The sequence below is a fragment of the Mastigoproctus giganteus genome, chromosome 12 (assembly GCF_048544385.1).
Source record: "Mastigoproctus giganteus isolate SK-2022 chromosome 12, ASM4854438v1, whole genome shotgun sequence".
In the NCBI taxonomy this organism is placed as follows: Eukaryota; Metazoa; Arthropoda; class Arachnida; order Uropygi; family Thelyphonidae; genus Mastigoproctus; species Mastigoproctus giganteus.
In genome coordinates, this window is record NC_143586.1 from 75499834 (window position 1) to 75517019 (window position 17186).

Genomic DNA, 17186 nt, shown 5'->3' on the forward strand with positions numbered 1-17186 from the left:
ACACAGGTCTGGAGGTCTCATTCTAGGAAGGATGCGAAGCTGCTGGAACGAGTATAGAGAAGGGCAACGAGATTGGTCAGGGGAACAAAGGGGTGCTTTTACCAGAAAGACTCGGTTCTGAAAATTTCAGTCTGAAGACTAAGCACCTGCGCGGTGATCTGAATGAGGTCTTTAAAGCTTTTAATGTATTAAGCAAGCTCAATACTGGTGAGAATGTTCCTCTTGCTTAGACCACACACATGTGGGGCAGCTCAAATTGAGGAAGGACGATTGCATAATAGATGTGCGGAAGTACTTTAGACAGCGGGTGGATAATTTCTGGAACAAACTGTCATCTGTCGTTGTGGAAGTTGATAACTTAAATAAGTTCAAGGAAGAACTAAACAAACTATTGGAGGGAATGAATAGGTGAAATGGAAGGTTTCGTTTTTTTTTTTTTTTTTTTTTTTTTTGCTGATGCTGTGTAGGCTTCCTTTCCTGCATCATTTGCCACTGCGAATGCTAATATGATTGATATCCTGCTAAATGGCAGTAGCATAGAGCCTTGCAGTTACATTACTATGAATTGGGACAGCTGTCATGTTGCTAGCATGCTCTTAAAATTTTGATAAATTATTGCATTTTACATTACATTTTTCTTGCTCAGGACTATTGGCCAATTTTTAGGTCCTGAAATTACTGACAATTAGCAATTAGAAACAGATAGCTTTTACTGAATATTCCGGGGTTCGAGCCCGTCACCATCAAATACGGAGGATGCCGTACGGTCAGCGAATGACCACCGCATATCCTGGAGCAATATGGCCTTAGTTGCTAATGCTCCAAACAACAAACAAACAACGCACTGAGTATTAGTTGTACGTATTGAATGGTACTAACCCTTTATAATGTATCATTCAATGTATATTGATATTTATTACTTAGAGCGGTCCCAGACAACCATTTGCAACCCCGATGTCAGTTACACATAATTTAGCAGTACTCTTATATACTCCCTCTCCTGTTTGCCCAAGTACAGGGAGGGAAAAAACCTGCCATGACCAAAAAAGATTGATATGAATAAATTGAAAAATAATCAAATTACATAAAAAATAAAATATAATTAAATTTCAGACAAAGTCCAAACTTCATTGGAAATATCTGTATCTGTTCACAGTCTGTTGGAAAGCCAGCAGCGCTAGGAGCTGCCGAGAACAGAAATGCTAGCACAAGGAGCTGGAGTTGCAGTGGATATAGCAGACTCAACCCTTCACGATTTCACAGAATTCTAGGTAATTTGGTGTACACCATACCGCATTACAAATCCAAGGCCTTCCAGATGCAGTCTTCCGCCTAAGAAATATTGCAGTTGCAAAGGCTTGGAAAGCCAAGAAGTTCTCCTGTATATCAACTAAAATTGTCTCGCAGCCTTCTGCCAGAAGATTGAGTTTACCAACCCGAAATACCAATTCAATTCGTAGATCGCAGTAATCCTCACAGTTGTACATAATGTTCCCATGATTCTCTTTCGCCACAATGGCAACTAGATCTTTCATTAATTCCTAAATCATGCAACTTTGCATTAATCGAACCATGACCAGTTAATAAGAACATATCTTGTAAGTTTGTGGCAAACATTTGAATTTTATCGAGGCTTCCTTTCTTAAATCTGGGAAAAAATGTTGTGTAATCTGCCCTTTATCACAAACATTCCAACGCTCTTGCCAGACTTTTACCAAAACATCCCAGATTCTTCTCCTTTCCTTCCTGGGATCTGCCAAAATGTCCACCAGTATATTCAGAAAAGAACAGGGAATGCCACGGCGGATGAAGTAAGCCAATGCACAATACAATAAATGCAGATCAATAGGCAATTTTCCAGTCACAATCTGCAAAGTAGGGGGTCGACACAGTTCTACATGCAATGCACATCCTAAGGAGGATTATTCTTTGAATGGAACTGAGCTTTCTAGTAAATACTTTTCCACTTACACGTTCAAACCAAATTGGTGCACCATACGTTACCATGGGGATAAATACACATTCATATAGCAAGTTCAGTGCCTTACCTTTTATTACCCAGCCAACTCTAGTGATTCGAGTAATCATCCCAATAAATTTCCTCACGTTTTCTGATAAGTAACATGTGAGTTGAAAGTCAAAGATCCGTCAAACATAATGCCTAGATATTTTAATTGCCTTGCCGATTTTAGGCTCGACCTATTCATTCTAACAACCGGGGGTCTTCTACTCGAAAATTGATCCTTAAAGACCATTGTTCTTGTTTTGGTTCCTGATACAGTCAGTTTATGTAACCTACACCAGTTATTAAGTTCAAATAAAACCTGCTGTGACCTGGTTTCTAGTTGCATCCGTGTATTTCCGTCAATAAGCAACACAAGATCATCGGAATATGTCACCCTCTCTGTATGCTCGAAGTCCCTACACAAACAGTCCTCCAAAACTAGGTTCCATTAGTGGTCCAAAAACGACTTAACAGTTACTGTACGGTGCGTGAAGTAGTCCTTTACCACCCTAAAGATCTTAGTTGAACAGCCTGCAAGTCTCGACATCATAAGAACGCTGATCCATTGAATGCAGTCAAACGCTCCCTCAAAGTCAATAAAGATTCCAAGGATATACTTGCTGTTCGAGCCTAATATAGTTTCGCAACGCCCGAAGCGCAACTTCTGTTCCACAACCTGGAGTAAAACCATATTGTCTGCCATACCAGCCTAAGTTTTTTTCAGTATAGTCAGTAATCCGTCTCGCCAGCATCCTTTCAAACACCTTTCCTAATCCAGGGAGGAGGGCAATAGGTCGATAAGATCGTGGATCATTCTTTGGCCTAGATGGTCCCTTCAGTATTAGCTTTAATAGGGCATCCTTCCATGGTGATGGAAAGGCCCCATCACGCAAGCAGCCATTAAAAGCTTCAAGAAGGATCCCTGGTATCAGTCGATGAGCCCGTTTAATGACCTCTCTTTCAATGTGGTCCATCCCTGGACATTTGTTCCTTATGCGTTGTACTGCATCACAGAGTTCAATCAGGCTAAAGGGATCCTCGTCATGTACCCCAGAGTAAGCATGATTAAGTCTTTTCATGAACACCTGTTCCTCATCGTCTTGCTCAGAGATAGTATCTCCAATCAGATGATCCAAAATCGCAGACATACTTTCTCTCCAACTCGTACTTTCCTGGGCAACACCTCCAAAGGCCGCCGTAGCCTAGTGGTCAGGCGCGCGGGTGCATAAGTACACGTGCCTTGAGTGACCGGGGTTCAAGCCCGTGACTACTGAATACGGTGCTGTTTCTTGTATTCTGTCTATCTTGTGAACTCCTCTGACCGTTTGGTCGTCCCGGAGTATAAACAGAAAATTTATTTATTTATTTATTAATAGAGTATGCCGTATCTCCATTATATATTTTAGTCTTGCCAGTACATAGCTTATAGGCGCCTCCATATCCAGGTGAGAAGGAGCAGCAGTGCATAACACACGCTTCTTGATTAGACCGGAGTTCGAGCCCGTCACCACCAAATACAGAGGATGCCAAAAGGTCAGGGAATGATCACCGCATATTCCAGGAGCAATATGGCCTTAGTTGCTAATGCTCCTAAAAACCAAATAACAAACAAACATAGCTTATATTCATTTCCCCATGGGTTCTCATTGCTCACTGTTCTAACCAACGTTCTCCAGGCAGTTAATTTTGATTCAGATATCATACGCACGTATGGACACCGAATCCTCTGATACTCTACTTTAAGTACATTTACTTCCTCCTCCCCATTGTTACAGTTACTTCATTGATACCTTTTCCGCGCTTTATGAACCTGTTTCTGAAGTTGGCTTGACTCACCAGACCACCATTTAACTGGAATCCTATTACAGTTCTTTTGCTTCATAGATGCGCTGGAAGCCTCAAAAAGAGAACGCTGAAGTAACTCCACTGCATTATCTCCAGACATCTGACTGAATGCCCATATACCCAGATTCCCAAGTCGGACATGAATATATTCGTCAAACCTATTCCACTTTGCATTTTCGATAGAAAATCGTCGTAACTGTTCCTGAGACGGAGCTAGTTTTGTTATGTCCCTGAGAGAAAATACAATGGCCCGATGATCAGAGCAGACCCAGTCTGCTCTTTATCGCCAATCGTCCACGATACCAGCTGCCCTTACGTTACAGATTGTCAAGTCAATATTTGATTCTCCATTAACAGTGAAGGAAGTACTATCCGAACTTGGCAGATTTTGTATAAACAATCCACAACAAGCCAAGAATTCATCTAGTTGACGACCGCGATGCTGACCATGCGTTAGAATCCATCGCAAATATTACTGAATTACTACCCAAGCGATCTTGAACAACCAGTTCCATGTACCTGATGTAGAATTTAATGTCAGTTGAGTGATGACAATACATACAACATAGATAGAATGATGCAAGTTCTGACTCTACCCCTATGCCCACCATCTGTGAAGAGCACAACGAATTTATAACAGTAATAACTATGTCCTTATACAGTACAATTGCAGATCTTGAGTCTGGTTCATCTGCACAGAGTACACTTGCTGAAAGTGGATATCCTGTAGGCCGACCTTTCTCTAAGTATGGTTCCTGTATGCAGGCTATATCAATATTCTCTCTGCTGCACACTAGTCTAACTTCATCAACCACCGATTTCGATCTCTGAGCATTAATCTGTAGTATACGTAGGTTACCATTCGATTTTGCATTGTACTGATTAAGAATTAAGTGATTATCAAAATCTGCCATTAACGTTATCAAATGACCGTGCTCTTTCTTTGACCAACTAAAGTGCATTCAAGTATTCTGAACACTGTTTACTCTTTACAGAATGATTTGCAGCTCGATTTTTTGCCTTACGATTGGAACAGATCGGTTCTCGCTGATGAGTACAGAATGTGTAGGAGTGTCCTATACCTGCACAGTGACTACAGACAGGGTCTGTGCGATAACATGTTCTGGCTGTATGACCAAATCCCTGACAAACAAAGTAACTAAATGAAAGTCATTGAACTAATACTAAATGAAGCCAATGCAAACCCTACTACGCAGTAACAAATGACTTCTAATATGCCTTGACACATGGAGGACCCAAATATTTCCTGTTTTTTCTTTAATACTACAAAAACGGACAAATATCTCCATCTTCACTTCCTCCCTAGAGATGCTCATATTTAGTAAATTTTTGTTGTATAAGTCTTCTAACAGGTCTTCCTTGTTGATCGTTTTTTCCACATCATACAATATTATTTTTCGCCCTGGCTCTTTTGGAGTCGAGAGAATCCCGCCCAATCGTTTAATGCTCTCGCATTCCTTTACCTCTTGTAGCTCCTTTTCTTTTTGCATCTCCAATACCACACCATTATCCCTAATCTTCCGAAGCCTCCTTATCCTAATCTTCTTTAAGCTGCTTTTAAGCTCTTTAGTTACTGCTAAACGCACCTCATCATTATTTTTCAATCTTGATCTCTCAGCTGCTTTCACTATCAGAACATGTCCTCCTGTCTCATCCAATGACGAGGAAGACAAGCACACCTGACTTTCATTTCTGCCCTTAGTTTGCCCTCGTCCCTCGATGTTTACCTGATTCTGAGGTGTTCTATGCTGGATTATCTTACTATATAGTTCTCTTACCATATCACTATCTTTATTTTTCAGTCCTTCAATTTTTTGTTTGTATTCCTCCAATTTCACCTCCAAGGATGTAATGTTATCCTTTAAGCATTTATTTTCTGCTCCCAACAAGGAAGCATTAAACAGTTTCTTTAGTAAGCCAGTCTTCCTTGATCTGGATCTGTCTCAGTTGTTTCTCATTCACATCTAGTACTCTCGCTAAGCAAGTGACCTCCTTTAGACGTTCATTTTCAATGCCAACATCATGTAGAGCACTTTCAAGTGTGCGCCATCTTGAAAGTACTCCATTTACAATCTTCAAACCAACATCTTTTTTCTCCTGAAAAAGAAATTTCTCCAGGTCCTTGCGCAAGCAGAGGGAAAGCTCACTAAATGTTTTAAAAGGTATTTTTCTCAGCTAAATCTACAGCTAAATCTCAGAACATTCGGTGAATTATTAATTTCTACAAGTAATTCATTATGTATAACCAAAGTCAGAATGAATAATTTTCTCCAACTTTCATTATAAATGAAACTTTGACACAAAAGGAATTACCTCAAACTGCTAGATAGTAATAAGGCTTGTTAGCAAATATCAACGTATTCTCCCGCAACTCTTCATGAATATTATATTTTCCATTATTACTAACTTGCTAGAATGAGCGCCTGTTTGAAATGCAAGAGTATACGTTCACTAATTTCCGCTACCAGGTAAACAAATTATTATATACTCAACGGACAAAACCCATATATAATGGAAATTCCTATAATGATTATTAACATCTCATATCCTTCATTCGATATTACGTGAAAGAGACGGTAAGTGAGCCGAGCAATTTGAATTCCCTACATTAATGAGAAAAACCGCGTGACCCTTGTCGAATACTGACAGAAAAATCTCTCGATAAATAGTATACTGGAGTATTAATTATTAAAAATTTTAGCAAAAGCTTATTTTTCAGTACTAGCCTCTTAAAATCCGTAATTATCGTTTAAATTCCATAGGAAATAAAAGTGAGCAAATATAAAATTAACTATATGAATGAATAAGACCATGACGCCTTTAGGGAAAAAGAAGTGCACTGCTCTTTCTATGGTTGCCGTATATTAAAACTGCATAACATGGAACTATAATACAACACCGATAACCAAGACTCTAAACGTGGGACTTGCGATGCATTCATCATCAGTTGGTTTAGGATACACGCGAAGGGAATTATTTTATAGTAGCTTTAACTTCCATGATGAAAAGCGTTAAACACGTGGAAATGTTAGGTGTGTTAAGAGCCATAGTGACGAAAGATTTGTGGGTAATTTCGCGTTTAGGATTTCGTGTGACGAGTTTTGCCGGAACCACTCTATTGTTAAGGTTTCATACTGAAGTATCCTGTGATTAGAATTTAACTTAATAAAATTAATTGCAATGTCTATTAGTGGATTATGATGAAAGAACTGTGCATCTTGTGTGAGTTTAGTTCGATGTCTGTTACATAGATTGTTCCTCCTATTTTTGGCGCCTCCGTAGCCAGGTGGGCAGGAGCGGCAGTGCGTAGCACACGCTTCTTGATTAGACCGGGATTCGAGCCCGTGACCACCAAATACGGAGGATGCGGAAAGGTCAGGGAATGACCACCGCATATCCCTGGAGCAATATGGCCTTAGTTGCTAATGCTCCTAAAAACCAAATAACAACAACCACCAACCAAATTTCTACCACTTTCCACAGATGTCTCTTGCTGATCGCCAGAAAGCAGCTTTATATAGTCTACTCAGACATGCTGGCTGCATTTTTATCAGCCAATCTTGATTTGTTGGCCTACTTACACAAATTAGAAAATCACTATGCCATTCATAGTAATAATTTGGTCTTTTCGTGTCCTTCAAAACTTCGAAATGGAACATCACTTTAAAGATAGATCAAGGATAGGATATTCCTCGTTCTCTCCATAATCCCTTCCCTGGGAGATATTTTAGCTGATATTTGTTAGTTATTCGCTTCCACTACAGTAGTATGTAACATCTTGTCTATGCGCAGATGATTTAAACGTGTAGATTATGTCTTTGTAATACACATGATACTTCAAAGAAATATCGTTTCTTAAAGCAGACTGTCAAGTCTTAAATCTTCTTCCTTTTTTTATTTTTTTCAGTGTTGCTTTTCAATGAATATTTTTGGTTGTAGTTAGATAAGCGTGTGCTAAATAGTAGTAGTGGCATGTGGTGCAAGAACGCAAGTGTATGAGCTTATGCAGCAGCCGAAAAAAAAAAAAAAAAAAAAAAAAAATCACACCATTCCCTCCAAATGCCTGTCCAGTTCCTTCTTAAATTTATTTAACCTATCAACTTGCACAAAGACAGATGGAAGTTTGTTCCAGCAATTAACCACCCGCTGGCTAAAGGCAAATTTCTGCACATCAATTCTACATTTGTCTTTTCTTAATTTGAATTTATGCCCCCGTAGGTTCGTAATCTGAACAAGTGGAAGGATGTCATCAGACTTTAGCGTGCTCAACCCATTCAAGGCCTTATACACCTCAATCAGATCACCGCGCAGGTGCCTAGTCTCCAGTCACTGCAATTTGCAGAATTTAAGCCTCTCTTGGTAAGATGATCCCTTCATTCCCCTCATAAATCTTGTTGCCCTTCTCTGTACACGCTCAAGCAAATCTACATCCTTCCTAAAATGAGGCCTCCAGACCTGTACGCAGTACTCAAGGCGTGGCCTGACCATTGCCTTATACAGAGGGACAGTCACCTCCTTTTCCCTGCTAGCAAAATTCCTATATATCATTGACAAAACCCCATGACCTGCCCTGGCAGCCTGTCCGCATTGCTCAGGAAACTTCATATCTGACTGCACAATTACTCCCAGGTCTTTTTCATTTTCTACCATCTTAAGTGTAGTAACACACAGCTGGTACGTTTCTCTGGGGTTACTTCTACCCATATGCTGTACTTTGCATTTGTCAAGGTTAAACTTCAGTTACCACTTCTTAGCCCATCTGCCCAAATTTTCTAGATCCTGTTGCAGTAGCACACTGCCATTACTGTTATTAACAACCCTGCGAACCTTTGTATCATCTGCAAACTTGGACATTAAGTCTGATGTACCTTCATCAATACCATTAATAAATAAACAAAACAACAGTGGACCCAACATCGTACCCTGTGGACTCCACTGATAACATTAGTCCACGAAGAGCAGCACCCACTGATTACCACCCTCTGTCTGCTCCCACTCAACCACCCTTTTATCCATTGTAGCAACTTACCCTTAATACCATTCTGCTCAAATTTGCACAATAGTCTTCCATGCGCAACAGTATCAAAAGCTTTCCTGAAATCCAAATATATGATATCAAAATTATTTTTTGCATCCAGTTCCTTTGTAACCAAATCATAATATCCTATCAAATTTGTCAGACAAGACTTTCCCTTAACAAACCCATGCTGTGTCTGAATTATTGCTGCAATCTTGTCTAGATGATCCTGCAATGCATCTTTAGCCAATGGCTCCATTATTTTACCCGGAACAGAAGTTAAACTAACTGGTCTGTAATTACTCGTGTCACCCTTCGATCCCCCTTTGTGAATTGGGGATATATTTTCACATCTCCAGTCCGTGGGGACTTCCCCTGAGTCCAAGGATGCTCTCATAATTATGGCTAAGGGTTTGCTTAGTTGCTTTGCCGCCTCCTTTAATATAACTGGATAGATCCCATCCACCCCAGGTGCCTTTCTTATGTTTAACTTCAACAATTTCTCCTACACTTTGCTCTCAGTTATTACAAAATCATTAAGCACTCTGCTACAATTTGATAACCTTGTGACATTTTTAAACCTTAATAACTCCTCATGTGTGAATGTAGATGCAAAATACTCATTCAGTTTGTTTGCTATCTGAGCAGGATCATCAACAGTCGAACCATCGATGTCAAGTGGACAAATCAGATTCATCCCCTTCCTTTTAGAGTTTATATAAGTAAAGAAATCCTTGCTATTTTTCTTAGCATCCTTTGCCAAAGATTTCTCGTAATCTTCCTTCGCCTACCTAACCTCCTTTGTGAACTGATTACAGACTAGCTTATATCTGCCATAAGCTTCTGAGTCGATTGATAATTTATATGCATCCCATGCATTTTTATTCTCTGTCACGAGTCTCATTAGTTCATTTGATAAACATTTAGGCCTAAACCTTGTACAATATTTCTTAATAAGTATGACACTTCCACGATTAATTCCTTGAATGCTTCCCACTTAGAATTTACTGTTGGTAACATCCTCAGTTGATCCCACTGTACAGAATTTAAAAACTGTCTGAGACCACTGTACTCACCTTTAAGGAAGCAAAAACCCTTTCCTTTACCACTGATGGTAATTATATCTTTAAGTAAATCCCATATCAGTACACTGTGATCACTGCCACCTAGTGGTTCCTTTATCTGCAAATTCTTAATATATGAATGATCACTGCTGATAACCAGATCACGAGTATTACCACCCTCTCTGGTTGCCTCTCGAACATGCTGCTGCTGCAGAAAACAATCATCCAATAAATCCACAAAAGTCTGACTAGCTTATGAGTGACCAACCCACAACTTCCAGTCAATATCTGGGAAGTTAAACTCCCCCATTATAAGACATTCTGATTTACTAGCCCACTCTATTTCTCTGTACAATTGTTCATTGTACTCATTCAAGTCCTTAGGTCTATTACACACTCCTACTCTTATTTTTGCTTTCGAAGTGCTTATGTCACACCAAACTGGCTCACCAGTGGCAAAGCAACTATGATTATGAGCCGTCAGTATATTGTGCCTATAATTTTGTGTATTCTTTGATGGGTTTGCTGGACGAAAAACTGGAATTTCTAGTATAAAAAACACTTGACACCAACTCGCGACCTTCTGAAAAAGCCCGTAAAAATTCCTCAAGTCATTGACGGAATAGAACTCAGGCCTTTTCCACACAATATGTGATGGATGGTGATTATAATTACCGTGCTACTTGCGAGTACTTGGTTTTGGTATCGGTTACCTCGCTGTTATTCTTACTGCTGGGAGCTTTAATCATATACAGCTGTAAAGCTAGGAACGTTAATCATATACAGCTGTAAAACTGAAGCTTTAACCATATACAGCTGTTAAGCTAGGAACTTTAATCGTATACACATCTTCGGTATCCAGTTTATATTTGATGTTTGAGAGATCGTTTATTTTTAACGTGAATATTCATTATTTATCGATGTATTAAATTTTAATACATTTCTAAGAATGACATCTCGGGTATTTATACAATACCAATACCAATTTCGTAATAGTTACTATTTTATTAAGGCAGAAGTTAAACAGATCACCTTGCTTAAAATTTAAAACATTCGTTTTCCCTGATATTTTATTTTCTTCCTGAGTTTGTTCTTCAATAACCGAATCCTTTGGAGACACGTTTGCGAAGAATATATCTAATGCAAATTTTCCCCTTCCAAAGTACATTTTCTAGAAAACATAATTGAATCGTAGTTTAGAGAAGGGAGACAAAAACTAAACTTTATCTAATGAAAAAGAAAAAAAACAAGAAAAAAAACATTATATGAATGAAAAAGGAGAGTGCTTTCCTAGCGGTAAGGACTAACCAAAACAAACTACCCATGCATAGAACCTCCACTTACTTAAGTGTTTCTTATTTTGTATTTGTTTCAATCATTTTGAAACTTTTCATTTCTGCATTTAAAATAACCATAATGTCTTCTTTTCTGAAAATAAATTATCGATGGACATTCAAAGATTTACCGTTCCCGAAAATTTGTTGCATTCTCCACTGTTCTACTAAAAATAATGGGATCACTCTGATTGCAAGATATTGAGCGTTAAAACGAAATATGCAAATATTTTGGCTTATAAAGGCGATCAGTGATTACTCCATAATTATTTTCAAACGAAATGAGAAAAATAAAAGAATTGTTTTGTACACGGAGCGATGAACACAGGAAAACAGTTAAGATTTTCAGATAGCAATGGTGGTTGGATTATTGGGGCCATGTCTGTGCGCGCTATTACTCAAGAATTAAACATTCTCAAGTCGAAAATCGACAAAGTTCTCAGAAAAAAAAAATACTAAATAATAACAGAAACTGAAGTGCGCGCTTTGAAGTGGCTAATTACCTTATCTTACCATTAGTTCTTGAAACTTTGCGTTTATAGCTGCGAGGACCACAGGCAAACTTATAAATGTTTCCTTAACAAGTATAGAGCTTCATGCCTTGAATTTTTATGGAAGAGCTGCAACCTATAACCTTTTGATAACAGGAAAAAAACGTATACCATCGTTGTCTGTACCAAGGTATTCTACTGTGGGTAGTCGAAGAGACCAGACATCGTTTAACGGGGCTGGTTGGTACACACAGCAACCTCTTGTCATGCCGAATTACTAGAATGACAATTCGCGCACCACTCAAATCACAAATTCCCCAAACATAGTTCACACAATGCACAACACGACCGTATTGTGACAGTATGACATTACTTTCTCTCCTTAGCCCTCTCAGTCACTCTTGTAGCCCCACATCATAAAAACTCTCTCGTTTAACAAAGTTTCACTCGATAAGCTGTCACGAGCAACACGTGGCATGCGACATGAAGTGAAGACAGCTTTTTTTAGCTATAGTGCATTAAAACAACCATTTAAATACAGCTTAATGTTCCTCACTGATTTTTATAGCCACAGGAAAACATCTTTGCATCTAACAGTTATAATTAAAATTCAATAAATAAATGGATGATTACACCAAAAAACCAACAAAAATAAGATCTGTGCCATGAATTTTTGAATCAAACATCACATTAGTTAATAAAAAGGAACTAAGTATACAACTGAATATTAACCAAATTAAATTGAAATTAAAACGGGGCTTTTGCGATTGTGACAATTGATTCGACAGGACCATTTTCAATAGAAATTCGTCCTAGAGTTTATTGTCTAGTATATTACATCTTAAAACATTTGTTGCCAGTGATTGAAATAACTGATAGATATAGTTGATGGTTTCGTTTCCACATTTATGGTTGTTTGCTTTAAAACAAAGACATTAAAAGCCCTTCATTTATTTCTCTTTGATTTCGTTGCTTTAGATTTTTTTTCTGAAGAATGAATGCGAACTTGTTGTTTCTATGCTGGTTAAAGACTTTATTTTCGACAGAAAACATTCATTATTTTTTTCTAACGTTTTATATTCCTTAGGGATGCAATTTAATCATATTTTTTTTATATCTACCATAAATATATACAGCACCTTTTAATTTGTGCTTGAGATATTTTTATAATTGCTCTTATGTGGATTTTGAAGGAAACTATTTTTTTAGCAATTTTTCTAATTTATTTTCACAATGTAATCTAACTAATTTGCATAAACAACTTACTTAATGTGCTGAAATATACTAACCTGAAATATAGCAATAAAAAAGAAATGGAAAGGATGTAAATTAGCCGAGCTACTTGCTACAAAAAATTAATTAATTATTTTTCTATAGTTAAGAGAGAGAGAGATGCATTAGAAAACGGATACTACTTTTTAACTTCAGATAAAAAGAGAACGAGACAGAAAAGGCCGAACGGCATACACACAGAATCGTATGAAAAAACTAAATTTAACACACTCTATGACATGTTGATTCATTATTTAATTATATTGTTTGCTTTAAGGTATACTAAAAATATAATTAATAAAAGTTGGGACTGGTAAACCAGCAATTTTAAAAACCAATTTTCTGGGTACCGGTGTGATGGAAGATGATTTCGCCACTAGGCATACTCTTGCCTACATTATGCTATTTATACTGGTGTGCAAAATTTAAGAACCAGTCAGATTTTCACCTGTAGTTTCTCATAGGAGTGGCCTGGATATGAGAAAAGTATACCAAAGGAACTTCGTGAGGTATAGAAATGATGAAAGAAACAACACGGAAACAAAACGGTACTTTATTCAAAAATGGCAACATAGTACTGGCTGCTATGATATAGATGCATCACTGCCAAAGATGGAACAAAGGGAAGAGGTGGTCCTCAGCAGGAGATATGGCCACCCATAATGTCGATGCAGACTTTGCACCGGCTGGTCCATACTTAGAACAATGTTGTTGATAAGTTCTTGCGGTAACATCGTCCGTTCCTCTGTCAGCGCCATCTTCAGCCGGTGAACATTTTATGGTGGGTGTGGACGTGCCGCTAGGCGTCTCCCCAGCGCGTCCCATATGTGTTCGATAGGATTTAGATCGATGGAACGGTCAGGCCAATCCATACGCACTTTCCAGAAGCATATCAACAGCTTCAGTGCGATAGGGTGTGGCGCTATCATTCATAAACTCGAGGCCAATGGCACCTCGGAACAGACGCACATGGGGAAGGATTACTTCAGTACAGTAGCGTGCACCGGTTACAGTACCGCCTTCCAGTATCTAGAATTGTGTACGTCCATCCAAGATAACGCCTCCCCAGACGAGAACACCTTGACCGCCATATCGACCCCTTTCAGTGATGTTTGCGAGGTGATACCGTGTGCCAACCTCTCGCCAGATTAGCTGACGTCGGTCCTGAATCGCTGCTGAGACTGAATCTACTCTCATCAGTAAAGATTTTGTGGTTGTAACCTTTAGAAATAGTGTTGGTCCTTAAGTTTTGCACACCAGTGTAGTAAGTGTGGAACAGTGAAGTGATACACAACGCGCTTTTGCCATAAAGGAATTTTATAAAACGACGATATGTACGAGATCACTCGGCGTTTATTTCGCGTTCACTTTAATCTTAAGCATCAAGAATTCTGTACCGATTAATTGTACCTTAAAGCATGGATACGCAATTTTGAAGAAACTTATTCTGTTCTCAAAAAGTAGCCTTTCGATGGAATAAGAAGCGTCAGTACAGCTGAAAACATTGCAGCTGGCAGGACTACTTGCATACGGGCTCCAAAGCATTCTGTAGGACGGAACTTGCTATCGTTGAACTTGTCCAGTAGGAGTGTTTGGCGAATATTGCACCAGGGCTTAAATTTCCATCCTTTCAAGGTACAGGTTCTGCAAGAACTCAAAAACTTGCGGTCTTCTCACCCGTAAAAATTTTTGTCATGGAAATCTAACTCAAATGATCACGATGAAGACTTTATTCATAGTTTATTTGACTGATGAACTAGCTTCTAAATTTCCTCAAGTTGAAAAGGCCAGTTGGTTTCAGTAAAATGGAGCGACGTCTCATACCATCTGGGTGTCAATGGATAACATAATCTCCAGGAATAGTGACATTTCTTGTCTTTCAAGGTCCTCAGAACAGTCAACGTGGGGGTTTTGCGGGATCATGTGACTTTTTATGGAGGAACTTAAGAAGCAAGGTGTGCTTTCATTGTCTACGCGTTATTGGAGAGCTGAAAGAAAGAAAGAAAATTCCTGAAGAAATTTCCAGAATTCCTTTTGGAAAACATGCGCGGAAGATTAGAAGAATGACTGCCCAGAGATGGAGGTCACCTCGAGGACATCATCTCCAAAAAATAAACATGCTATGTACTTTAAGATGTTATATTTGTAATATGGTAAATACAAATTCTTTATTCAATTTTTGAGCTTTTAAAATCGCTTATTTGCTTGACCTAATAATATTTTAATTATATTAATATTTAAATTATAACAGAGTTTGGATATTGGCGAAAAATCAGTTTTGAAAACCAAGCGCACGGACTCATTTTATTCTATATATCCTGCAGAAGGACATTAAGGTCAGAAATAATAATGGATACGATTGGACAATTGATATATCTCGAATCTAGCAGATGGGAATGAACTAATTCATGTGCTCCCTTTGGTATATATGATATTACGCTCACGTATAGAAATTACTTATTTATCAGATAAGGTTAAATTATATTTTATTAACAAATTGAATTTTTCCAGTTATTTTACAGCCTTATGAAGTTCATGTTGCCGACCATTTTGTAATCAGAGGAAACATTGCAGTTCTACAATGTCATTATCCTGCCTCACTAAGAGCATATATTAAAGTTATTCTTTGGATAAGGGAAGATGGGGTAACAATCGGATCCCCAGGAATAATTGGTAAGTTGCGATAAATCGGTCCTATTATTTTATACAAGTGAGTGCTTCGAATAAATAGTTGTAATAAAGACTGAAAGCAAAAGTATTTTGGATAAAGTAAACACTTAAAGTTTATATTTAAGACATTTTTAAGACATTCATTAGGAAGATAATTTAGTAAACAGTGAGAATAGATATAAAAAATGAAAAAGATAAAAAAAAAAGGTTATTTAAAAGAAGCGTAGGATCTTTATAAATGAAATCTGGACTGAATATTTCTAATAATGTGCCCTCTTGGGTAGCACAGTTGATATAATCATTGTTCTTCTCACATTTAGATGGAAAAGTCCTGAGTTTGAGTCCCGTCAATGACGAGAGAAGTTTTTATGGTTCTTTTTTTCAAACGTGAATGAGTTCATCGGTCTCAGGTGAGGGTTAAATGGTTTTTCTCCCGGAAACTCGCGATTTTCGTCCAGAAAACAGCAACTCGACCAAGGAACACGCTCAATTTACAGACATATTATATACGGCGCAATATGCCCTAAGTTACTGATGCGTCTAAAACCCAACAACCAACCATTATTGCTGTAACTGGGCAGAAATAATTTTCTTCAAAGAATCTGTACAAAAAATATATATACAGGGTGATTCACTACCAGTGAGACAAACTTGCAGGAGGTGTAGGGGGCACAAAGATGAATCGGAATCACATAGCATTGCAGGGTCCGAAATGCCTTCGTCATGCGGTAGAGGACGTTGAACGGGAGGTCGCGTGAACAGCAATCCCGCTGGAAGTCAGCACTTGCGAACCATTTCTGTTGAAGAAACCAAGTAGCAAAAGTCCTCCGGAGTGGATAATCCGCAGGATCCAATGATTGGACGCGTTGCAGATGGTATGAACTCATTTGGTTTGTTGACAGTATCCTCCATACAGTGGATTGGGAAATACCCAATCGTTGGCCTATCGCTCGAGTACTCGTACTGCCTTCTGCAAGACGTAGGACATCCTCCTCATTGTCTGGCGTCCTCGTCGTTCGCTCTCGATTCATGGTACCTCTCGTGAAACAACCAGTCTCACGTAACCTTCTGTGCACACGTGCGAAAATTGTATGATGAGGAGCACGCCTGTGCGGGAAACGTTCCTGGTACAAGCGCAGAGCGGCGCACCCGTTACAGTCCGCAGCTCCATACGCGAGGTGCATGTCGGCCAGTTCAACGTTTGAATACTCGCCCATCCTACTGCCTCGGGAACCGGTTCGCAAATGCTGACTTCCAGCGGGATCGCTGTTCACGGGACCTCCCGTTCAACGTCCTCTACCGCATGACGATGGCATTTCGGACCCTGCAATGCTACGTGATTCCGATTCGTCTTTGTGCCCCCTACACCTCCTGCAAGTTTGTTGCACTGGTAGTGAATCACCCTGTATATACTGAGTGATCACTGAATTATGACCAACCCTATGAAAACTGAATGCGACCCTTTGA

The 17186-nt window shown here is 38.8% G+C and overlaps 1 protein-coding gene across 2 annotated transcripts in view; it reads left to right on the forward strand.

Annotated features, from left to right (window-relative positions):
• The window catches only part of LOC150077203 (cell adhesion molecule Dscam1-like), a 275287-nt gene that overhangs the window by 131527 nt on the left and 126574 nt on the right, over positions 1–17186 (forward strand). For both annotated transcript variants that reach the window (XM_090386702.1, XM_090386703.1), the window contains exon 3: positions 15561–15722. In XM_090386702.1, coding sequence (XP_090242828.1) covers positions 15561–15722 — 162 coding nt within the window. The remainder of the gene's footprint in view (positions 1–15560; positions 15723–17186) is intronic.